The sequence below is a fragment of the Drosophila persimilis genome, unplaced genomic scaffold (assembly GCF_003286085.1).
Source record: "Drosophila persimilis strain 14011-0111.01,24,50 unplaced genomic scaffold, DperRS2 tig00000676-arrow-arrow-pilon, whole genome shotgun sequence".
Lineage (NCBI taxonomy): Eukaryota > Metazoa > Arthropoda > Insecta > Diptera > Drosophilidae > Drosophila > Drosophila persimilis.
This window is the reverse complement of record NW_020825332.1, coordinates 1,158,304-1,182,566: the sequence shown is the minus strand read 5'-3', so window position 1 is coordinate 1,182,566 and position 24,263 is coordinate 1,158,304. Positions and strand designations below refer to the sequence as shown.

At 44.5% G+C, this 24,263-nt stretch overlaps 1 protein-coding gene across 1 annotated transcript in view; it reads left to right on the top strand.

Moving 5' to 3' along the window:
* The window catches only part of LOC6599708 (adenylate cyclase type 5), a 37,827-nt gene that overhangs the window by 5,254 nt on the left and 8,310 nt on the right, over positions 1-24,263 (top strand). The window contains exons 2-18 of the mRNA XM_026991563.1: positions 9,759-10,002; positions 10,273-10,503; positions 12,199-12,310; positions 14,408-14,571; positions 15,050-15,618; positions 16,582-17,030; positions 17,099-17,219; positions 17,426-17,603; positions 18,109-18,258; positions 19,043-19,164; positions 20,526-20,618; positions 21,046-21,192; positions 21,310-21,468; positions 23,362-23,506; positions 23,566-23,660; positions 23,735-23,894; positions 24,061-24,158. Coding sequence (XP_026847364.1) covers positions 9,775-10,002; positions 10,273-10,503; positions 12,199-12,310; positions 14,408-14,571; positions 15,050-15,618; positions 16,582-17,030; positions 17,099-17,219; positions 17,426-17,603; positions 18,109-18,258; positions 19,043-19,164; positions 20,526-20,618; positions 21,046-21,192; positions 21,310-21,468; positions 23,362-23,506; positions 23,566-23,660; positions 23,735-23,894; positions 24,061-24,158 — 3,221 coding nt within the window. The 5' untranslated portion in view covers positions 9,759-9,774. The remainder of the gene's footprint in view (positions 1-9,758; positions 10,003-10,272; positions 10,504-12,198; positions 12,311-14,407; positions 14,572-15,049; positions 15,619-16,581; positions 17,031-17,098; positions 17,220-17,425; positions 17,604-18,108; positions 18,259-19,042; positions 19,165-20,525; positions 20,619-21,045; positions 21,193-21,309; positions 21,469-23,361; positions 23,507-23,565; positions 23,661-23,734; positions 23,895-24,060; positions 24,159-24,263) is intronic.

Below are 24,263 nucleotides of genomic sequence, written 5' to 3'. Positions count from 1 at the left end.
GTTATTGAGAAAACATAAAGTAGGGTGCTCTTTGGGGGCTGGAGTACCAAAGGCTCATTTACTATTAAAAAATGTATTTCATTCATAAAAATCCGAAGGAATAACTTAATTATTTAATCATATTAGACATCTCTGTCCAAAGGGGAGAGGCTATAGTGGGCTGGCAATGGAGTGGGGTGGAAAGGCTCCACCACTACACAAAAAGCCACTGAAGCTTTTCCTGCACTCCATTTGACTTCTCTTTCTACGTTAATTTTAGTTTATTCCTCCCTTTTTTTTCCTCTGCTTTTATCCCCTTCTAAACACGCCCCCACCCCCTGTGGTTCTGCTGTCAGTGAGAGAGAGAGAGAGAGAGAGAGACGAAGGGGAGGGCAGAGTGCAGTGCACTGTTGGCTTTTGGTTAATTTACATTTCCGCAACGCTACGCTTTGCTACGTGGCGTATGCGTAATATATGAATTTTTGTGAATTATTAAGTATACGTAATGAGATAGTAAATTTGTTTGGCAGTAACACACAGCACCACCACCCCGCTACAGCGCTCATTCCAGTGCTCATTCGTGTGGTTAGTATCAGAGCATGAAAATTGCATGCGTTTCCACATGCTACAGGAATACAGGAAAACAGGGATACTCCTGTGGTAGTGGAGAGTGCTGCGGTGTGGTGTGGTGTGTGGTGCGAGCCCAGCAATTAGTTAAACACAAAAGTTTATGAAGCATTCGTGAGAGAGAGAGAGAGAGAGAGATGGGCTTTCTCCTGGAGTTTGTGCCTCTTCCTGTTGTAGGTTGTACTTCCTATTCCGCATGACTTTTGTGGCTCATAGGCTCTGCTCTGCCTGTGCTTGGTCCTGTTCGCTGGTGCCTGGTATTAAAAGGGGATTTATGCTGGCTCATCAGGCTTATGGACCTCATGGTCTACTCTCAACCTCACGGCGAAGAGTCAGGTTCCATAAATTCTGTTTTACTAAGAAAAACTTTTGGGCAACTAAATGCCAAAAGATGGCCGCAAAAAGTTTCCCAAGATCGGAACAAAACTTTCTGGATTACAGGTAGTTTATAATTGTACTTTCGGTCTGTGGATGAACGCATATTTTTAGAAATTTAATGGCTCAAAGGCAAATTAAAATATAATTTAGTTTAGGTCAACAAAAAATAAGTTGTACAAGTCTTGGGTAAATTTCCAAGAAGGTCCTTTTTGTGGAGCAAAAGTTTTTGGGCCGGAAAGTGAGTTTACATTTCTCAATTTAAGTGAAATTGAATTGCTGTTGGAATATGAATCTTCCGCTTTGTATGTTTGTGTCTTTGTGTCTGTCTATAACACGTCGCTGTTGGTGTGTACCTTTGACATTCTCTATCGACTGGTATTCCATCTAATCTATGCCTAATTTGTGTGAACACGTTACTAATTAGCCAGAATGTCATTAAGGCAATGCTTTGAGCATATTTACTCCGGCATCAATTCATTAGATATCCATGTCCAGCATTGAGAATACCCTCTCTAAGGGGTATGCTAAGTGCGGAAGGCACTTTGTCAGGTCAAACCCATATCCCATGTTTGTTACCCTTCTCTGATGGAACATTTAAAGAGAATTTGTCTGGAATTAGTTCCTATACTACATCTCTCGAGCTATCAAAAGGGTATACCAATCTCTGCTTACTATTCAATCTTATTGCCAGACATTTATCCAAATATTTATCTATTCAAATGTATCCACAGATGCTGTATATATCTGAGGGGCATCTTTAATTAGTAATTGAATATGCGTACTGGGAACTGGGAATACATATATCGTATTTTGATCCTTTAAAAGCCAAATCCAATCAGCTGTTGAGCGTGTTAATTTATTCATGGAATTGTTTTCCTTGGCTCTGCTCTCCCGCTGACTGCTTACTGCCCAGTGGCCGTCTCTGCTGTCTCTGCTCTGCCCCGAACTATCTTTCTGGAGTCCTGATTAGTGGAATCCTCTTTTGTTTGCAGTCCACGCACGCATTCAATGGAAACTTCTACGAACAGGACCAGAATCCGCCTCCCACTCCTTACAGAGGGTAAGCACTAGGTTCAATATGTCTGCTGCTGTTGCTGCTTCTGCTGCTGATGATGCCTTTCATTTTTCTAATCCGAGAGCGTTCTGGTTCTGGATCTGGCTTAATTCTCTGGGCCATCCCTTTGACACATGAGATGGAACCACCTAGATACTGACTCTCAGAAGGGGGAGGAGTCCTTGAACCCCGTGACATACCGTACTTTGTTGCCTCGCTCGAAAAGGGAAAGAATTCAAGTTCAACTCAATTACTTTACTTTTGTCTCAAAAACGAGTATAGTACTACTCTTCTTTATGGGCCACTGCACAGCCACCGGGTGAGAGAAGGGGGCAATCGAGGGACTTTCCCCGCCACCTTTCCCTTCCCTTCTGATGTTGCGAGTATAACAATTATTTCGCTGCGGCTTTTCCGGTTGCCAATTTAAACAGAAAAGAGCACAGCATTTTCCGAACAATGAACTGAAAACTGAAAATGATTTTCTGTTTACTCGGCGATTGTCCATGAAAATATTTTGCACAAATACACAACGAAAAATCAGTATATATATCAACAAATATATGCCCAAGTATCTGCATATCTGTACAAGTATCTGTAGATATATATACAAACATATATCTACACCCATATGTGCATACATATAAACAATCATAAACTTCGTGCTTTATGTGCTGTCCGACATCGACATCGAGCATCGACAAAATGCATTCAAAACGAAATTCGCATCGAAATTTTCGACTTTTCGCTTCAAATGCAATTCTCTTCGAGTGTATGTGTGTGTGCGAGTATCTGTCTGTGCGCGGCAATTTAGTGAACTGGAAAAAAACGAAAGGAAAAGAATATTTAAAATCATTGAGTGCCTAAAAACAATGCAAGCCAGGGAGATCAAGTGGCAAAGTACTTGAAAAGCTGTTGAAAACTAAGTGGAAAATGGAAATTCTTGAGGGTTTCCTAGATAGGCGGAGTCTATACTTCCTTAATGAAAGGAGACTATGAATATAAAATGGAATATGGTCTCTTGAATGGTCTTCAAGAAAGTCTTAAGAGAGGAACCTCCCTAAAAGTAGGCAACATATTTGATTTGATTTTCGATATAGACAGTGTTTTAGACAATTTTGCAGAAATGAATTCTCAATTAAGTCCTAATTTAATAGGCTTAATGCTTCAATCAGTCAATCATTATAGTTGGATGGAATTGATTTTAGTGGATTCACGTGTTAGTTTTGATTCCTATAGCCATTCCGTGGTGCATAACTGATCTGTAATAAAGTCCTATGTTTGCAAAGAAACCTTTTATGGAGCTGCTACCCCTTTGAAAACCCTATTTATGCACCACACTTTGCTTCTTGGAATCAACTCCATTTAAGATTCTGTTATTTCACAGATTTCCCCATTCAGTGGCCTACAAGTGACAGCTGGCGTGTGTAGTTTTATGGGCCACAAAGCTCATCAAAATCAATGTTTAGAGGGCAACCTTGCCACATGTGAGGGCCAGGCCAGGCCAGGACATTGAAGGCAAAGGTCTCGTCCTGGCGTGGCCTGGCCGTCTGCCAAATCAGCACTTGACATTGCCCAGTGTCTCGGTGAGCAGCCCCTCTCTCGGAGAGCATCAGATGGACACCAGGATGCCCCAAAAAACGGATGGTATGATGTGGCAAGGGGCGTCTAATGAAATTGCAAGCAAGACACAAACAATGCAAGGGGTTAAGCAGGAGCCGGGTCAGAGATGACTCTGAGTGAACTACATAGTAAATATGCAAAAGGGCATGGAAATATCTGAGGGATCAGAGAGGGCTAACGTCACCAAGTCGTATTGGCCTGGAAGCTAGGAGCCAAGGGGGCTAAGAGCTACAAGCCACAAGGAGGCACTGGGGGCACTGGAGGTAGATGGGAAGTACACGGGTATACTGGCAACGCAACGCAACGTAACGCACAAGGGAGAAGGGATAAAGAGTAACGGATAATGGACTTAAAATAAACAAAAAACCAACGGCAAACGGAACAACAGCTAGTAAAGAAGGCAAGCGAACAAAACAGAGCAGAAGAGAGTAAGAGAAGAGAAGAGAAAGGGCTAAGGGATGTACCCAGCAACCCAAGTGGAAGGGAGAGCTATGACAGCCTGATGGAAATGCGGTGGAGCGCCCTAAGTCTTAAATCATCTCAAACTTAATAAAATCTTAAGTCGAATATAGAGCATAGTTACTTTGAAAATGGTTTCCGGAATACTTTCTTTAACACAAGTAAAATCCATTGGAGGGGAAGAAGCATTGAAAAGAGTACTGAGTATTTGATAGTTGATCACTTCTCCTGGGCTGTTGTTTCAAAGCACATGAACAACAATGAAGGCTATGGACCACCAGGGCCATAAACAGGGGAGAATGAAGGGGTGGGCAGTGAAAAAGGAAGCCAGAGATAGCATCTGGTTAAGGTAGGGCAGCGGATGTTGGCATTTCTCCGCTTGGTTTGGTTAACTTGGATCATGTCACAAATTAGTAAGTCATTTTGTCATTTTGTTTACCCATTTAGCTGCCTTAAAGTCCGTCCGATGCTTTTTACTCCCGTAAACGGCTTCTTCTGTTTCAAAATAAATCTGATGTTGCTACCAGAATTTACCTCTGCCCTCTGGGAGCCTCGCCATTGCCGGTTTTGCTTGAGTTTTATTGGGATGCTCTCCATTTTCGGCTCTATTGCCCTCAATATATCTGCCATGCCATATTCTGGTCTCATATTTCATCCGACAAGTGCTCGTACGAGTACGAGTTTGAGTGTTTGTTCTGTCTGGCATTTTTGGCTTTTGGGTTTTGTGTGTTTCGATTTTCGGCTCTTTGTTGGATTTTTGTCTTAGGACATTTATGGGCTAAACAAATTTCGGCTCCTTGTGCCCAGCTGCCGGGATGCCAGTGTTCTTTGCAGCTCGCATCAATTATGAATGTTATTTAGTACATATCTCTTTCTATATTTTTTCTATCTCTTTTTGTTTTTGTTTTTGATGGACTAGGGTTATTCATAGATTGGCCTTTGGGCCATTTATGTACTGCACTGGGAAATCTCTACTGTAAACACTCTAATGTCAGGGTATCCCCGAGTCGACTAATCGCCTCTGCATTAAAAACGAGTTGAATGAACAGTTGTTCTGCTTATCTTTCCTTCTCTCCCCGTGGGCTAACGAAAAGCTTTCAGGGCTCACGTTTGTGCATGTTTGCTCATGTTCACTGTCAGGGTCCGAATTTTTGTTGGAAGGCGCATTTCTCTATCTGTATCACACCCACACACGCACCACTTATTTATCTCGCCCCACCCTCTTCTATTTGCTAATGAATTCGTTTCCAATGCAAATTTCCTTTCGAAAAACACCTCAACGCGTCAAATGAAATGCAAACAGTATACAAAATACCAAAAGATGATGATGCGTAAACAAAAAACAGCAGAGACCAAAAAGCCAACAAAAACAAGGCACATTAAATAGAGGGTGAGCCAGTACGAGGGAGCAGACACTTGGAGCAGAAGGCAGATCGCGATGGCACTAGAGCATGCAAATGCATACGTGAGCATAGAGCTCGAGACTGCAACACCTTATAGAGTACACACCTTGGCAGTGAAGAGCAGAAGAGCGGCGGAAAAACACATGGCAGCATTAATGTTTCTCTGCTTCTAAAAATATACAAATGCATAAGGAGAAGCAGGGAGTGGGGCTTGTACGCGAGGGTGTGAGCGTGAGAGGCCAACTATATTTACCGTAAATACCTGGCGTGGGAATGGGAATGGCAAGCGAGTGAGAGATGAGAGGATTAATGCAAAATGCTAGCAGCTGTTCTGTGTTGTTGCCCGCTTAATGAATGAATATGCATGAGAATCACTCCCACTCCCGCTCCTCTCTGACTCGCTAGGCTTCCCAATCAAGGTACCCCCATGTACATTAAGTAAAGGGCAGGGCTCTGCGTTCTTCCTCGGCTCGCCGAAGTAAAGTTCTGAACAGCAACCGAAACAGAAAAGATTTGTGTGCCGAATAGAAGAGCACTGCCTCACCTTCTATTCAATATAGCTTCCCGATTCGCTCATAAAGTATTCCTATCTCCACTCCATTTACACATGTCGCCGCCTGGAGGGGCTGGAGGGCGAGCAGCTAGCAGCAAGCAGCGAGCAGCGAGAAGGTCGCATTGGCAGTTCTCCCCTCATTAATTTGCTTCGCTTATCAATTTTTTGTTGTGTTTTTCGATTACCTTCGTCTTTTTTGTTTGTGCTGACAAAAAGTTTATCCTGCTGTTGCTGTTGTTCTTTTTGCTGGCACAATATTTGCCAGACCATTAGCGCCATTAACATAATGAATTGCCATTGAACTGGTGGGGATATTGAACATTAGATGGAACCACGAACCAGAAACGATCCACAAACGAACCAGAAACGAACCAGAATCGAACCGAATCGAATCGAAGCTCTTATTTCGTTGTTTGCTTGCCTTTTACCTGGAGAGCCGTGCAAATATGGAGGGACTGGGGCTGTGGCTGTAGAACGGATTGCTGACATTGATTTATAAGTGATTTTGTTGTTTGGGAGCTATTTAAGGGTTTTGGCATATGAGAACTGGCATCAGTTGCGACATTTTCCAGCCGGAACGAAAATACAAGTTCCCAGGCATGGCCGACTCCCACTGATGCTTGGCAGCTGTATACATACATACATACATATCTTCTGCTTACCCAACCAATTGTGAAAAGAATATCCGAAATTCAAATACCATGCATTCCATTATCTAACAATGATAAATTTGTTTCTCCAGCTAAGAGCTCTCGGTTGAAACAATAAGTATTCCAGTTCTGCCCCACGTTTCGTGATTAATCATTTGATTTAGCCCCAAGAAATGGTGAATTTCTGATTGATTACCACTTCAGCTGTTGCCTGGATGCCCCAGGGGTATGCTCCGTTCAACAGTTCAAGCCAATTAAATCCGTTAGTCTCCTCCTGCGACGAGTATCTGTCAACAGTTTAACGTCTTTCTGTCAGGGATCTAAGAGGAGTCTAGGACTTTGAGGTCTGAGGTCTCCGGGTGGGTGATATGCTAAATAGCTCGAGTCATTGAATCGATGATGACAAGAGGACATTTATGAGGAGAGTTCATCTTCAATTGCCGGGGCATTCCCACTTCCTACAGCTTTGCTTTGCCTATTTTGCATATGGGTTTGGCTTGGAGAAACTTTCCTTCTATTTTTTTCCTTGTGGCGAAAACTTTGGCGACTTTTGGCAGCTCTTTCGGCACGACACTCTGTTCTCTTCCCTTCTGCAGTTCTCGTAAAAAGTTCGCCTAATTGATGCTGGCTTTGTCCTGCTTTTTTCACCCTGCATATTTCTAGGGACACAACTGAAACTGGTTATCCAGTTTTCCAGTTTCCCTTTTCCCTTTCTGCTGATGACTCAATTTATTTACGACTGAGAAGATTCAAATGCGTGAGGTAAATGGGTAAAGTGGAGGGAACACTTGAGTCCCATTCAGACTTAATGAAGTGTTAAATTGAACAAACTCTGACCTTCATCAATGAACTCAATCGATTCTTGATATTCCACCCGTGCACGCAGTACACAAATATATCTGCTTCTCATTTGGTGAATTGGAATATTGGGAAATTAGGAAATATGACTTATAGTTTCTATTATGAGCACTCATCGTCTCGTTTCGCTTTGCTGGCTCTGCGGGTGGCAAAAAAAACCACACAAAAACATTTGAAAATGCTGAGCTAAATGGAAAACAAAGAACTTTTTTAATGGCGAATTGTGGCAAGTGATTCAGGAATATTTCAACAGAAATTTTTCAAGTGATTTTAGTCGGTTTTTGGGGATACCCTGGCAGAGGGTATTGCGATTTTGAACAGAGATTTGGGGGCAAGCAAAGAACATCTTTGAGGACTGAAAACAGAAATATCCTCCGTTTTTCCATTATTTAAAACTATCTTTACAGACTCTTTTTTCTATAAAAAGAAGAGATATGATATCTGATATCCAATATCTGCCAGAGAAACTATCAATCCCAATAAGGGCATTCAATACTTTGTTTGCCGAATTTACCCTTTCTTTCTTGTTTTGTTATGCGCGGTGATGTTCTCTCGTGGCTCTCTCTTTTTAATATTCCATTTCCACATTCAATTTTTCAATTTTCGTTTTGCAATTTTCCAATTTTTCTTTCCTCCAATTTTTTTTCTCCCGTTTTTGGCTACAACAAAACAATTTGTTTATAGCACGCCGCGCGTTGTGTTTTTGACATATTTATGCCGGTGGCCAGGCACTTGTATTTGTGTGTGCCACTACCCCTTGCCCGCCTCTTCTTCTGTGGCATACCCCCTTTTCCGCTTGCCACGCCTCCGCAAGATGTACTGGAAAAGTTTTTGCCGGCCGCCTCTGGCTAAAAACAAAAGCCGACAAAAGGCCAAAGACGACGATGATGATGGTGATGGGGAAATACGAAGAGCCACGGATCCCTTGGAGCCAAGGAGCGACCTGTGCCTTGTGCCTGGCTTTAAGACTCAGAGTGGAAGTTTTTCCTCAGACCGCTTTTCTCGTTTTCTCCGCCTCTTATGGCTTTTCCTTTGCTGTTTTGGCTGTTATTTTACTGTTGTCTGTGGCACAGTTTTACTGGGAATGCTAATCAAATGGGGCATATGGACTATGGGGAAAGGCTATCGGGAATTTCAAATATAATTTCGTTTATTTTGGACGAAAATTTCAGCAAATGAAATCAAATCCGATCCCTCCGTTTACGCCACTGTAATCTCCCCTTTGACTTCATCTTTTCTTTTTCTCTCTCTCTTCCGCGCCTCTCCTCGTCTATGAAGCATATTTTCTCCCTCCCATAAATACCAGATAAGCTCTCTCTCTCTCTTTCTCTTTCTTTAGGCTCTTTTCCTCATTTGCTTTGCCTCCTTAAGTTTATTTTTATGGGCGAGAAGAGCATTAAAACTTCGCTTGATCGCAGATAATTTCTTTACAATTTCTTTTGCCTGCGTTTTGTTTCATTCCAAAAATTTCAACAAACAATCTGAAGTCGGTCTCCTACACTCTTTTACTTTTTCCTGCACTCTCCATCTCTCTCTCTTTCTACTGTCTTCGCTTCTGCTTTGGATTGGAGCCTCGCGTGTCTGGCGAGCATTTCGTGTTACTCTTAAGTGGGCCGGCACCCCAAAAAAAGAAGAAAGCCCAAGAGCAAAGACAGAAAGAGAGTGGGAGTGGGATTGGGATTGGGAGCGGGAGTCCACACAAAAAGTAGATACCGTATATTTATTGGCAGCGTGTCAGTTTGGTAGTGGGAATGGGTGAGTGGCAGGGGCTCTTTGTAACTGTATTTTTCGGCGGTGCGGTGCTGGAGATTTTGTGCTTTCACAAAATCGAATTTATTGTTTTAATGCCATTTTCTGTCGCTGTTGCTGCTGCTGCTGTCGAGCGCAAAAATTGGCAATTTGTTTAGAAATTAGCGCACTCTCTGACAGTCCTGTCGTTCATCCTCTCTCCCGTCTCCTGCCTTTGATACCCTTCCAGAGTAGGGTAATTAGGCATTTGAACACATGTTTGACCTTCTGCAGAGAGTCTCTTTGTTTTGCCTCAGTTGGATCGGGTCGCTGATATTTAAAGTCTTCGGCACCCGAAGCTACTCTTTCATTTTTTTTTTAGCATGTAAAATGAAAATCAATTTCCTCTTCATTTTCCCCCATTTTTTTTGGTGTTTTTATCGTTTCAGCCAAACCCACACCGCCATGAGCTCCACTGAAGGGGGAAGAGGCGCAGGAGCAGGAGCGGGAAGCGCCTCGGGTGGGGGCCACATCTTTCGCTCTCTGTCATCGGAGAGCCAGAAACGGGAATGGTCCAAGCGCCTTTCACTCAGGGGAATGCGTCATGGAGGAGGGGGAGCGGGAGGAGCAGGAGGTACAGGAGCAGGAACAGGAGCAGGAGGACCCGCTACAAGCCTGTCCACCGGAAAGGAGGTGAGCTAATTGATCCACCAACACCCTGCCACACGCACAGCCATTACTCAAAGCAAGGTATATTTGATGGAAGGTACGGCCAAGACTGGAATAGCTCTAACAAAAGAAAACCAAACCAAAAGAAAGCGAGAACAGAAAGCTGGACTGCCTTACCTTCTATTTAATATATCCTGATTGACTCCCTCTCACACACAAAAACACACGCACAATCATTACTTTAAGTACTAAATCCCCCGTCTCGTATCGTCTCATCTCGTCTCCCTCTTGCAGGAAAGCAAACACAGAAAGTTCTTTAGCCGCTCGGCCTCTCTGAAGCAGGCGGGGAGTGGCGTCAGCCAGCAGGCCTCCATGGAGTTGCATGTGCCCGGGCAGGGTGGGGCATCGTCTCCGCAGACCCAGACCCAGCCCTCGACGCCCAAGAAGTCCAATTGGGAGGTGATCGAACATTTCAATACGAGTGCCAAGGGGGGCAAGGCCATGGTTAGCAGCAGTTTGATTGCGGTAAGTCGGTGGGAGCATGCCATGCCCCACGCCTCATGCCCCATGCCCCATTCCTTAAGCCCCATGCCCCTGATGGGGAGCATCAATTAATTTACCATCCTAATGGACAGGACGTCGATTGCAGGCCAATCTTTACCTGCTGTTGTGGTTGTCCCTCATCGACCTCGCCCTCGCCCTCTCCCTCTCGATGGTATGCTGTTGCTGCCCCTGGGATTTAAATATTTAATTCGATTTGGAACTGAATTTAAATACACTTTTATTGATGAGGGAAGCTGCTAACGAGGAAGGGGCGACTAGGGCGAGTTTTCCTCCTGCCTGGGAAATGTATCTTTAATGTCGAGCAAGCAATGGAGCTTTTAGGGCAGATTTTTACTTAATTAAGTTTATTATTTAGGCCACAATCGATGCCGTAACAGTACTCCAGGGAGTGATTTTGGTCTCCAGAACGGGGCAAAGTTTTCCTCGAAGCTTGTTGAGCGCATTTGTGTTGTATTTTCTGGAGTATAATTAATAAATTTTAAAGTGCAACTTTTGATATTTATTGGCTATTTAGAAACCCGAAGTTGTGTTCATTCGTACTTAAAGATAAATCACTTGTTTGTGGTGAGTTTTCTTCATGTTTAGATCTTACTAGACAGTAGCTAGCATATCATGTGCATGGGATTCTTTTGAACCTCATTTAGTCTAACGTTTTAGGGCTATGAAAGGGATCAGGGATGCCCCTCTTCCTTCTGCTTTAGTGCCTCCTGAGATGAGAGTTGTCGACGCTCTCCACATACACTTTTTCAAGAGTGCTCCAGTGGAATTCCCAGCCTTTGAGGCGGCTTCTTCTATCTCCGTTTTTTTCATCCTTCCTTCATTTCTTTTGCAGTTATTTTTCTGTATAGAAAATGTTACCTGTTTGTAATGCAAACTAACGAGCGATGTCCTGCAGAACATCCTGCAGAACGCACACAGCTAAGCTCCTGACATGCACACAAGGGGCCACTTAGAAACTGCACACAAGAGTGTAGGTCTGTGTGTATCTGTGTGTAGTTGTATTTGCGCTCGTTGTCAAGAGTCAATTGACAAAGTTTAACAAATTGAAAAGGCACCGGGATAAGCAAAAAAAAAATAAAACCTAAAAAACAGCAAACGAGCGAAAGCAGAGCTAGAAAAAACCATTTCTGGCATTCAAATGGGCGCCAATTTGCTCTAAAACGCCGCGGGGCTATATAAATATGTGTGTATACTTACATGTGTGTGTTTTTGAGTGGCTGTGCGTGTGTGTGTGTGTGAGTGGGTGGGGGTAAAACGTTTAGAGTCAATTGTTTGGCTGCTAACAAAAATCATAGCCTACTTATGGGGACTTCATCCACATTTTATGGAAACGAAAACATTTGTATGAACAATTTAAATCAATCAGGAGAGAATTTCTTGATAGAAGAACATAAATATATGATTTAATGTGCTAACATGATAAATATTTAATTAACCTTTGCATTCGGGGAGGGAACTGATTGATTTAAATGTGAAATTTGATTAAAAATGCAGAAAATTGGAATTCAATTTAATTTGCCATATATAATAATACAATTTATTGACATGATATATACTATACAAGTTGGTTTTTAATTATGCCGAAAAGGGTTGTTATTTAATTTAATATAATATTAATAATAATGATAATATTTATTTGAATTTTTCTACCCTTAGGCGGGCATCACGCGGTGCAACATCGACGAGTCCATTGATTCCACGAACTCGAGCTCCACCTGCCATAGTCCCATGATCTATCAACGTGATGAGACGCAGCTGCTGCAACAAGGTAATCGTGAAATAAGGCTAAAGAATTTCCCTTCAAAATAAGAAAACGTTTACTCGAAAGGGAAGGGAAGGGAAGGAAAAGGGAGAGGCTACTGAGGGTCAATAAAAATACCAACATGCTCTCACATGTCTCCTTCTCCTCTGTGGACCCTCCTCTTTCTGCTCCTCTTCCTCCGCCGCATCGCTCAAACTGTCACAAGTTGATTGTCATTGTCATATTGAATTTGACGAGGCTATTTCGCAGTCTCCCTCCACATCTGCACATCCGTAAATCCGCACATCCTTGCATCCTCACGTCTCACGTTTCTCTGGCTTCCCGTTTCTCGTTTCTCGTTTTTCTCCTCGTCATTGGCATTTCACTCACATATCGCCGCCTCCTTAGAACTAGAGGTTGCCTTGGTTGTGCCTCAACCTCAACCTCATCCACGTTCTACTTCTGATTTATTTTAGTTCTGTTTCCTAGGAAGCAGCAGCTGGAGAGGCAGAGCCTGTGCCTTTCTGTGCCTTCCTTGGGTTTCTCTTTTCGATATACTACTCGTAGGATGCGTAGATTTCTATGGAAATTTACATAATCACGTTTGGCATTTATTTATTGATGCATATAAAAACATATTCTCAGGATGCGTGTTCTTCAAGCTCTCCATCTCTTCGGCTCTCCTGCCTCTCGTCCTTTCTCACTCTCTCCTCTACCTTTTCCTCTCTGTTGTTATGTGTCTGTGGTTTTCTTTTTTATTTTTTTTGTGCATTGTGGTCAGAACACGGGACAGTTGAATGATTTTAATATGACGATTTGGCCGACATTCTCCATTTTACAATAAAATATTTTATGGCTTTGTGTGCTGCATTTGAAATCAAGGTTTCCATTCTCGTTTTACTCTCCTCGTACTCCATAGGGAGAGAGGAAGAGTGATGTTGTTGTTGCGTGGAAGAACTGGAGAGAGAAATGTCAGAAGCAGTCAGTGGCGAACATTGATGATGTGCTACAAACACCCAAACACACACATAATGGATGGCCAAATCGAAAATGTGTGTACAACACGTTAAGCGAATGAATTGTGCTCAATGTCAGAATGGTTTAGGAGTAGGAATATGTCTGGGGACCAAGCGGAAGAAAGAGCTGCTAGCAATACCTTCAAATTAATCATTGTTTGTTAACGAACACTGATATTCACTGTTCTAGGTGACTGTCGTTATTAGATGATTCTTTTCATACCCAGTAGCTTTGAGTTTCCAATAGCTTAAGCACAACTTCACAACGTTGTTCAACACCTATACCTTTCATCATTAATATTATGCTTTCATTCTACAAATTTCCAGCATTTATGAGTCGCTTCCTATATTTTATTGCTTTCCAACACTAATATTACACGACTGCACATTCCCTACCAACACTGATCAGTACTACTCTCGTCAAGTTACTGTTACAGCAAGGTAAACGGTTCTTCGATTACAACGCAGTAGTTATACTTGCCAATGTATCGTTTACCAACACTGACAGTCAATGGACTCGTACTCTCTTCACATTGCAGTTGATATCATCTCTAATTTACATCTCTGATTTGCAATCAAGTGCAGATTCATTTCGACGTTCCCCCCGCAAGTCAATGACCAATCCGATCCAATCCAATTCACAATCAAAGCTCTCTATGGGGCTACGCAAAAACTCTCAAATTTCATGCTGATTCAGGTTTATATGCCGGCTTTCGGAGCTTTCGAAACGTTGTAATCGATGTTACCAGCAATTTCCATAATTTTAATCTACTTGTGCAGTCAGCCAACTGTGACTCTATGAGGAGTGAGGAGTCCTCGAACATGCAGTAATTATATGTGCGCTGACTACTGCACTCCGCATTCCAGATTCCAGATTGCCGATTCTAATCTTTAATCATATGCAGGAGATAATTACAGCTGCGATTATTGAGTGAATTCAATCAGACTCCTACGAATCAGAGTCTGTGTGCCGCAGAACTAATGTGGCTTCTGTCTGAACTGATGAATATTTATATGTCTAAGCTGTGCACCTGTACTCCCTCCCTGTCCTCTCCCTACCTTTTGGTTTGAAATTGAATTTGAAATGTGCCTACGATTATGCTTTCAGGTGATGCCAGCAATGTGGAGGCCAACAATCCCAGTCAGGGTGGTGCCGGTGCCGGTGCTGGTGGCGGCACAGGTGGTCCTCTCAGTCCCAGCATTTCCTTCTGGTTCCGGCTGAACCGCATCATTCTGCGCCTCTGCTCGACGCATCAGTTTAAGAATCTTCAGGTAAGCTACTTACGCTCCAAGCTTAGCATGAAATGCTTTGCCGAAACAGCTCTCTCAGCTTTCCCCCTGCCCTTCCATTCCTTTTGGCAAAAGTTTGCATACCAGCCCGCCCACTGGTAGGTCTGTTGTCTATTCGATAAGATGGATGTGACATCAGATCCGTCTGGTTTCTTCTGCTGCTGTACAGGTCCAAAAAACGTTACAGCATGCCGCCATCAAGAACCCCAAGCGACTCAAAGCCAAAGGTAGTTATGCGGGGATACCAGGCCAAAACAATGAATGCCCCGAGATGCATTGCTGCATGACGCGTGGCACCATTGACACAAATTTGAATTGTTTCATAGCTGGATCATATACTGTAAATCTAACATCTAGGGTGTCCTTAGGTTCGAAGTTCGCTTCCAGCATGACTCTTCTATTTAATTTCTGTTACGTTTTTTTTTAACTTTTTATTCCCCATTTTTCTTCGTCTGCTTAGGTGGAAATGCTGTATCAGCGTTACTTTTTGAGAATGAACCAAAGTAACACGACTCACATTTTGGCCCTGCTGCTGGTCCTCATCCTGGCGCTGTCCGGAACGCACATAGTGTTTACCACACTGCAGCTTTGCAAAGGCGGGGGGAGCGCAATAAAATTGGAAAGTCTCAGCCTGGACGCAAATACCAGTGCCAGTGGCAGTGCCACTGATGGAGGCGGCAACTTAACGACAACCGCAATGAAGCCACCAACGGCAATCGGCCAACAAATTGCCAATGGCAGGCGCTTTCCTGCGGCGGCTCTCAATTTGAATTTTAATCTGAATTCAAGCGGCAGCATGAGTACGGAACGTGATGTAAACCAGGAACAGGAAAGGGAACGGGCGGCAGGCGGTGTGGCAGGAAGAGCAGGCCCTGATTCTGACCGCGACCTTGTTGATTTTGATGTGGATGCCGATGATGATGGACGCCGGACGCCGCTGTGGAGCCAGCAGCAGGTTAGGCAGAAGCGCAAACATTACCGACGCCCCCAAAAGCATCGCTACAAGCAGCATCAACAGCATCGCACCAGGTGAGAGAGGGAGGGAATCTCAGGTGATGGCAGGACTAAAGGACTGAAAGGCGACTAATATTTCCCTCGTTCGCATTTGAGGTTTTCCCGAAAATCCAATCAAACAACTTTTCCAGGTTTTTCCAGCTTTTGCTGTTCTGCTGTTTTGCTGCTGATCCCGAGCCCATAAAAGTATCCCAAAAGTAGGCTCAAATTGAATTTAAAGGCAGCTTTGGGGAAAAGTCCAAGCCAAGACATCAATTGTTCGCAGGAGCATACAGGCATACAGGACTTTAATAAGAAATATGCTTAAATTTCAATTTTTGAAGCGGGGGCTGGGGGCTGAACGGATGAAAAATTAGCGCAAATATTAAGCCAATGTCTCAAAAAATGGCAGAGAAAATACTCGACGCCTCAAAATAATGATTTTAAAAGGAAAATATACCCAGACCTTCTATTTGTGGATTTTAATCCATTTCCAGGCGGCCCTATTCAATGTATTTTCATCTGCCCTAACCGAAAATAAATTGGGACAAGATTGCCATAAAATATGCAAAAGTTTAAGTCAACTTAAAACAAAACGCAACAAAGTTGAGGGAGTTCAAGGCAAAGTAATCTGAATTTAATCAAGGTATTTAATGAACGAAAATCGATGTAATCGAAATATACGAAGGCAAAGCTAAACAAAGCATTCAATAAACCCAAAAAAAAAGAAATAAAATAGTTTTTTTTAGAGATTAGATATCGTCATTCAATCAAACAGAACAGCACAGAGCAGAATAGAACAGAATCATTGGCAAAACATGACTTCCTACCAAAATGCATACGAATATTCCCCTCAGAATTCCATTTACGTTTTCATTTTCATGAATTTCCACATAAATATTTATTCCATAAAATAAACAGCAAGATGGATAGTTGGCCGCACATCAAACACGCACATTTCAATCAATCGAATGAATCTTTTGTCTGTCTCTATTGCAGATACAGAATACGAAGCAGGAGGAGTCTGCAGGACAAGGAGGAGCCTCTGGAGGAGCAGGTGCTTCGACTGTCCGGAAGAAACGCGGCTCAACTGATTATTGAGCCCGATCAAGTCCTGTCTGATGTCCTGTCCGATGTCCCATCTGATGACCTGACTGATGGCGATGGCGTTTACATCGTTGATGATGATGTGGCTGATGGGGAAGATGGGGCAGAGGGGGCTGATGGCAGTAAACGCATTACGTATACGCCGCGTGTACGCGACAACAATGAAATTTCCCATTCGGAACGTGATGAAGTGTTAAACACATCGTCAAAGGCAACAGCGGCAGCAGCAGGACCTTCGGAGGATAATTTGGGACACATCCTCTCCGCACTGGTCATGAGCATTGACGAGTCCGTTCTGGTGTTCCTCATCGTAATGCTAATCTGTGGCATTGTCTATGGCTGTGAGTCTCATTCAACTTTAACCATCGATTGAAACCTTTGAATCGTTCAATTGTATCTTTTGACACAGTTCTGCTTTGTATCCTCGCCAAGCCGGCAATGAACGAGATATTTCTGGTGCTGGTTTCCTATGTGATATTGGGCACATTCCTCGCCATCGAAGTGGCCGTCAGCTATGCCATGCAGCCCAGGTTCGTCCTGCAGCTGTTGCCTCCTGGAAAATTAATCATTCTCACATCGCTAATTGCTCGCACATCCATCCATCCGTCCACCCATCCACCATCCACATTGGGCCCATAATCAACAATCATCCTAAGCAAACACAACATCTGCTGTCCTTTGACATCTGCTGTCCTTCCATTGTTCTAATTACACTTCTCTTGCTTCTCTTCGGCAGCAAATCCTTCAATGGCAGCGCCTGCAGCATCGTCCTCATCTACATGACCTACACTATGCTGCCCCTCCGCCTGCGGGAGGCTCTGATCGGAGGCTTCCTTCTGAGTGTCGTTCATCTGTACACCTGCCTGAGGTTCACCACGGCAGCAGCAGAGGAGAAGACTCTCAAGTGGGAAGAGGTGAGTACCTTTCATAGGGAATCATTCAGTCGACTCCCAGCAGACGTTTCTGTTGTGCTTGCTGCCCAATGAGGCATGCAGCCAGCCATCTATCAACAGGTTCGGCATTTTCCAGTGAGCCGCAAATGCAAATTCATTTGCAAACAATAAAAGTGAATCGTTAAAGAAGAAAACAACACAGACCGAGAGCAAGAGACAGAGAGAGAGAGAGAGAAAGACAGTGGGAAAGTGAGAGAGCTTTAATTGCCCCAGGGGGTGGCAGCAGTGTGTGGCATAGAGTCCATTCCCTCTTCAGGGGGTAGGCCATAAATGAAATGAAATTAAATTGCCGCAAAATTGAATGAAATCGAGAATGCTTCAACGCTGTTATGGGACCGTCCTTCTCCTGCCTCCCGCCGCCCGCCTCCTGCCTCTTGTTCCGCATCTTTAACCAATGTTTTTCATTGTCTTTATGGGTCGTAATGTCATTAATGCTCCTTCTTCAATGTCCAATCTCTTTTTGTAGCTGCTCGCCACAGTGGTGGCCCTGCTGCTGGCCAACCTCACCGGCGTCTATACCCACTGGCCCAAGGAGAAGGCCCAACGAAAGGCCTTCATCGAGACGCGGCAGTGCATCGAGGCGAGGCTGCGGACACAGCGCGAGAATCAACAGCAGGTGAGTACGAGAGGGGACACCCTTCTTAGTGGCAGAGAAAGCAATTTTCACAGGTGTCATACGAGGTGTGTACGGTGACGGTGTCTGCAAATAAATAACATGAAAAGGGCAAAGGCGCAAAGCAAACACAAATGAATAGAAAGCTGAAATTTTCCACGAATTTTTTGCATCAAACGGAATCCTGATAAAACGCGAGGGCCACCAACTGCTCCGCTCCTAATCTCCTGTAGCGTCTGGTTGCCGCACCCTCTCTGCTGGTTCTCGTGATTCGTTTGTTGGCCTTTTGATGGTAGATGGTAGCCAAACAAAGGACAAAAGGGCATCAGCCCACGCCCTATAATTTGGCATCACCTTTTGATGATGCCTCCCCCTCCTCCTCTTCCTCCTGCAGCTCCAGCTCCAGATTGAACTTGAAGTTGTATTCTCATACAGAGAACCCTCCTCTTAGAACCAAAAGAAATGAAACAACAAGTAGTTATGCTACAGAAGATATCTGCCGACTTAAAGATATCCTGTACTGGTGCAGAAAATTAACTGAACTCTACGCTTCCCTACTTCCAACTGTAACTTTTGTCAATTGCATTATATCTTGATCAACCAATTCCCAGATCTATAACTCAAGAATTGACACTGGCTGCAGCCTGCTCCTTGGTCTGCTTGTTTTGCGACTTTCCCTCAGTTTAGCCACAGCATCAGTCAGCCCTTATGTCCTACGAAATAGCGGGTACTTTCGAATAAAGCATTCCACCATCTCTCCCTCCATCTCTCCTCTCATTTGTTGCAGGAACGCCTGCTACTGTCGGTCCTGCCACGACATGTGGCCATGGAGATGAAGGACGATATTGCGGGCCAGCCACGTGACACACAGTTCCATAAGATATACATACAGCGACATGAGAATGTCAGGTAAGTGTTCCCCATCTCCATCTCCATCAGTGTTAGTGTGTATCTGTGTGTCTCTCTTGCTGCGTGCGAGTGAATTTATTTGCATGCAAAGTCAATAAATTGCTCGACTCAGAGTCTGAAGTTTTGAATGTGTCTCTGAAGCGTCTGTGTGGGGCGTGGGGGATTCTGTAGCGCAGTCAAATGAATTGTTATGCAAAGCCAAAAAAGAAGGTAAAGGCGCACAGTGATACCAAAACTCACACACTAATACACGTTCAAACACACAGCCGAACACAGCACTCAACGAAGCAAAATAAAGCATACTTTAAGGCGCGCACCTGTTTGAGCCTCTGTCTTTCGTAGTTGCTCTTTTCTTGGTTTGAGGGGAGAGAGAAGTCCTTGGGAATTCTGTTGAAGGTTGTTAAGGAGAGAAAGTGGAAAACCTCTGAAAGTGATGCTAAATCTAAGAGACTTTTCTCGAGGAAATGTTCGTCCCTTTACTGATATAGTGGGGAATGGGAACAGGAACCTTCCACATAAGCCAATTTTAGCCATAGCTCTGCATTTCAGGGTATTTCAAGTTCCCTATTCTCCTGTTGATTTCTTCTGTTTGTTTAGCCATACTCTTTCCCCTCCCTAAAAAGTTGTAGCTCAAACATTTTGTATTAAATTACGTGCAGAGCCGCCTAAGCCTAAGCCCTTCTCCGTTACGAGTCGTAAAATCAGCGGAAAGTAGCAGCGAAAACATGGAACGTGGGAGGTGGGACGTAGGATGGGGACTTGGCAAGTGTGAGTTTGAAGAGCATTGCTAACGGAGCTCTGTCAACACATGGCCTATTGCGAGTATTTCCCGTGCAAGTAAAGGATTTGCCGCCATTAGATTTACGGGAATAAATAACCAACATAATAATTCAAGGCTCAAGACTAAGGGAAAATAATTCTCTGGCAAGACTGGGGGGGTGGGTGGCGTGTGGGAGTGTGAGCTAATGTAGTGAAAGATATAGAAAAGGGGGAAAGTTAAATTTATTAAAAAATTCCATTCAAGCAGCTTTGTAGATATAGTAGAAGATCTCTCAAACGACTGAAAGGCGAAAAACCCAACAGAAATGTTTCCTCTACAAAGATTGATTCGCAGGCAATTGTCCGTCCATTCACAGAGCATTCACTGTGCACAAACACCCACCCACACACACACACTTACACACAGATACAGAAAGACACACAGATTGAAGAAGACTGTCCTGCAAACTGTGCCTCGAGACTTGTATCAACATCGAGTGGAGTCGAGGGAACCGCAGGTTCTGTAATATTCGTTGCGTTTTCTTTGTTGTTGCATGGTTTTTCCTGCCTGTCTCTCAAGCTCCTCCCCGTTTCCCTTGCAGCATCCTCTTTGCGGACATTTGCGGTTTCACCAGCCTCTCGGATCAGTGCACCGCCGAGGAACTGGTGCGTCTGTTGAACGAGCTCTTCGCCCGGTGAGTATTCCCCTTCGCAGTAGAAGTATCCAGCATCTGGTATGAGTAGCGTAGTTAGGAGTCTTGTGGCTACAATTAATGGGAAAAACTCCCACTGCCTGTCTCGGGTTGAAGCTCTTGCCAGACAGAGCCTGCGGCTGTATTAATTGTTTCGAGGGAGCGCAGGATACAGCACTGACCTCGGGTCAGCGGGCAGCCTCATCAAAGTGGAAGTACGACGAGTAAATGAGCGCGTAACAAGTGGCTCGGTTAATGCCGGATGGATGGATTCCAGTTGCTTTAATTCTCTCCTTAAAGGAGAACTTAAATTACTACTTATGGCTGTTCGATTCGATTTCCTTTTTGACTTTTCATTTCCCCCTCTTGTGTCTCGCGTCCCGTGTCCTGTGTCCTGTGTCCGCTGTCCCTCGTGTCGTGTGTGTTGCAGATTTGATCGATTGGCTGCGGAGCATCATTGTCTTCGCATTAAGCTGCTGGGCGATTGCTATTATTGTGTCTCTGGTTTGCCGGAGCCAAGGCCGGATCATGCCCATTGTGCTGTAGAAATGGGACTCGATATGATTGACGCCATTGCGTGAGTATCCGTATCCCTGTCCCCATGCGGACAGGACATCTATGGGACACAAAAGGATGCTGATGTTTGCGGCTTTGTTGCGGCTGCCCTTCCCTGTATCTTGTATCCCATTTTTAGGCTGGTCCGCGAGGTGATGGCCGTCAATGTGAACATGCGAGTGGGCATCCATACGGGCCGGGTGCACTGCGGCGTTCTCGGCCTGGTCAAGTGGCAGTTCGATGTGTGGTCCAACGATGTGACCCTGGCCAATCACATGGAGAGCGGCGGCATACCCGGGTAAGTCCTATCTGCCATCATATATATCCAATTAATTACGCGGTTCGCATTGTCTTTAAGAGCCAGAGACATAGAGGCATTTTGGGGCAAGAGAAAGGAAAATCCCATTCAATTTCATTTAATTTTGCTGCCATTCCTTGCGAATGCCACTGTAAATCCCATTCAATCCATTGAAAATCCCCATTTTTGGTCAGTTTGTGTGCCACTTCTGGCGACAGCTGTGAATAATGGCCATGAATGGCACTCGTCCTAGACAGTCGCAGAGCTGCGGAAGGAGTTTCCCTGGCTACCCTCCGTTGACAAGTTTCTGCCACTTCCGTTTGTGTATTGCGCACAATTAAAGCCACGTTGGTTCTGGGTTCTTGGCTGTTGGCTCGAGGTTCGTGGTACACGCGGGGGCCAAAAGTCTCTCAAGCACCTTCCTGCCACGTCCACGATGGCACTTGAAAGTCCAAAAGTGTCGCCGCCTTCTCCTCTTCTGCGGTCGTTCTTCCTGCCTTCCGTTCGAGGGTGTGGCAATTCGTTGTAATCGTTGTAATTGCCGCCGCACACATTTTGCATGCGTCTTGTCGTGGCAGCAACCAAGCCAGGAGCCAGCCAGGAGAGCGTGTGTCAAGTTATTGGTAACTTACGAGTGGCTTTGGCAAACAGCCCCCAAAGACCCCTTTAAGGATCGCCACCCAATCGATTATAGCCCACACAACTCTTTTGTGGCATGTGGCACGCCCACACACAACCGAACAACAAGACACCCACACGGCCATGCGACCATGCGACCACTGATAAGTGCTCCCGCAACAATATTTTGTTGCTGTTGCTGTTGATTCAGCTGCACTTGCACTCACTTGCAACACTTGAGCAATTTGTTTCTGTTCCTGGCATACCCTGTTAGAGCAAATGGAGCTTTGAGAGGGTGTGCTCGTACCAGGCAGAGGATGAGAGTTGCTTAGAGGTGACCCTATTCCTTACACCATTACAAAAAAAGGCCGATCGAGAGCCGTGTGGAACGAGCTCACAGAGGGCTAAAGAACTCTTTTCGATAAAATCGTGTATAAAACAGTTCTCTACCTACATTCCGAGTATCAATGCGATCGGTTAAAGTCATAATTTCCATTGTGATTTCTATAATTAAAGGGTAACCTTAGTATCCTCACTCATGCCTTGCCGCGCTCTTCCTTGTTTTCTGAGTTTTTGAATATTCACGCAGCGACTTTGGACTTTGGGTGGAAGTTTAAGTAACTGTTAAGTTTATTTGGGTCACCCGGGCGATGGCTACAGCGACGGCAGCTCGTTTGTTAGCCCTGTCTGGGGGTGAAATTAAAAGCAAATAGCTGCAGTGGGTGGCTCAGTGGTTGCCTGATAAGCTGCAATTTGGGCTGGAAGCCACTGCCAGCCACTGAAAGAGTCGAGAGTCGGGAGTCCGGAGTCAAGTTGAGTTGAGTCAAGAGTGGAGCGCATGTAAAAACTTCGTTAGTTGCAGAACAGAATGCAGAACAGTGGCTGGGATGGTGCATGGTGCAGGGTGCCGGGTGCCGGGTGCAGTGAAGCAATCCATAACAAAGCGTCATGTAATTATCAATAGAATCAACAACATGAAGTTGCTTTACGTGCCACGTTCCGGGGAGTAGAAAATGGCAGCCGTTGCCGAGGAGCATTAAAAACTATTTACCCAGTGTGCTGCAGATAGAGAGAGAGAGCGGCAGCTGTGGCAGTTTGTGTGGCATGTAATGTGAGCTTGCTGCTACTTCTGCTGCGGTTAACTGCAGTTGGCATCCACCCACATACATTAGAAGGAGAGGCACTGGTAGTGGCAGAGGTAGAACTTAAGCAGCTTCGGATAATCATTAGGATGTCCTCCGCCTTTTACGCTTCTCCGCTTTTCCCCTTCTGCAGACGCGTTCACATCACCAAGGAGACCCTTAAATGTCTGGATGGCGATTACGAGGTGGAGGTCGGCAAGGGAGCCGAACGCAATTCCTATCTCAAGGATCATCAAATAGAAACGTATCTCATAGTGCCAGGGGATATCTACAGACCTGTAAGTGTATCTTGGGAGCATATTTAATTGGATTATCTGTATCCTTATCCCTCTTTAAGCACAAAAAGTCTCGAAATCGCTTGCAAGTGAATGGAAACATATCTAAGGAGTTGCGCATGATGGGGCACGGCACTGCCCAAAAGCATTCCTCCAAGTAAGGCTATCTATACGGCTCTCTATAGATTCCACGTGAATCTGTGACCTGTAATTGTCTTTCCTCCATTTCAGATTTGGTTTTGGTGACAGTTCGGAGAGCACCAAGGATCCAGAGGATGAGGTGAATGAGTATCTGATGCGTGCCATTGATGCCCGAAGCATTGATCATCTGAGAGCCGAGCATTGCCAGTCACTGCTGCTGTGCTTCAAAAAGAGTGTGCTGGAGAGGAAGGTACAATATAATCCACCATCCACCCATTACGACTCTTATTTCTTAGTTTGATCAGTAATCGCTTTGCTTATCGATAAATATCGATGGTTTTTGTCGTCTCTATGCCAAAGTTATCCTTTAAAAATACAAATTTCGTTATTGTTGTCGATTCTATTCTGTTTTGCAGTACGCCAGCGAACCGGATCGCATGTTGTGTGTGTACTTCTATTGCAGTCTGTTGGTCCTCCTCGGCACCAGCTTAATGCGGCTGGTGGTGTTCCAGAGGTGAGTGGAAAGGACAAGTCCCCTTTCTGTTCATACATATTTGCTTCTGCATGAAAAGGGGCGTCCAAGCGAAGCGTTGCCCCTCGGGCTCTTTGGCTCTTTGGC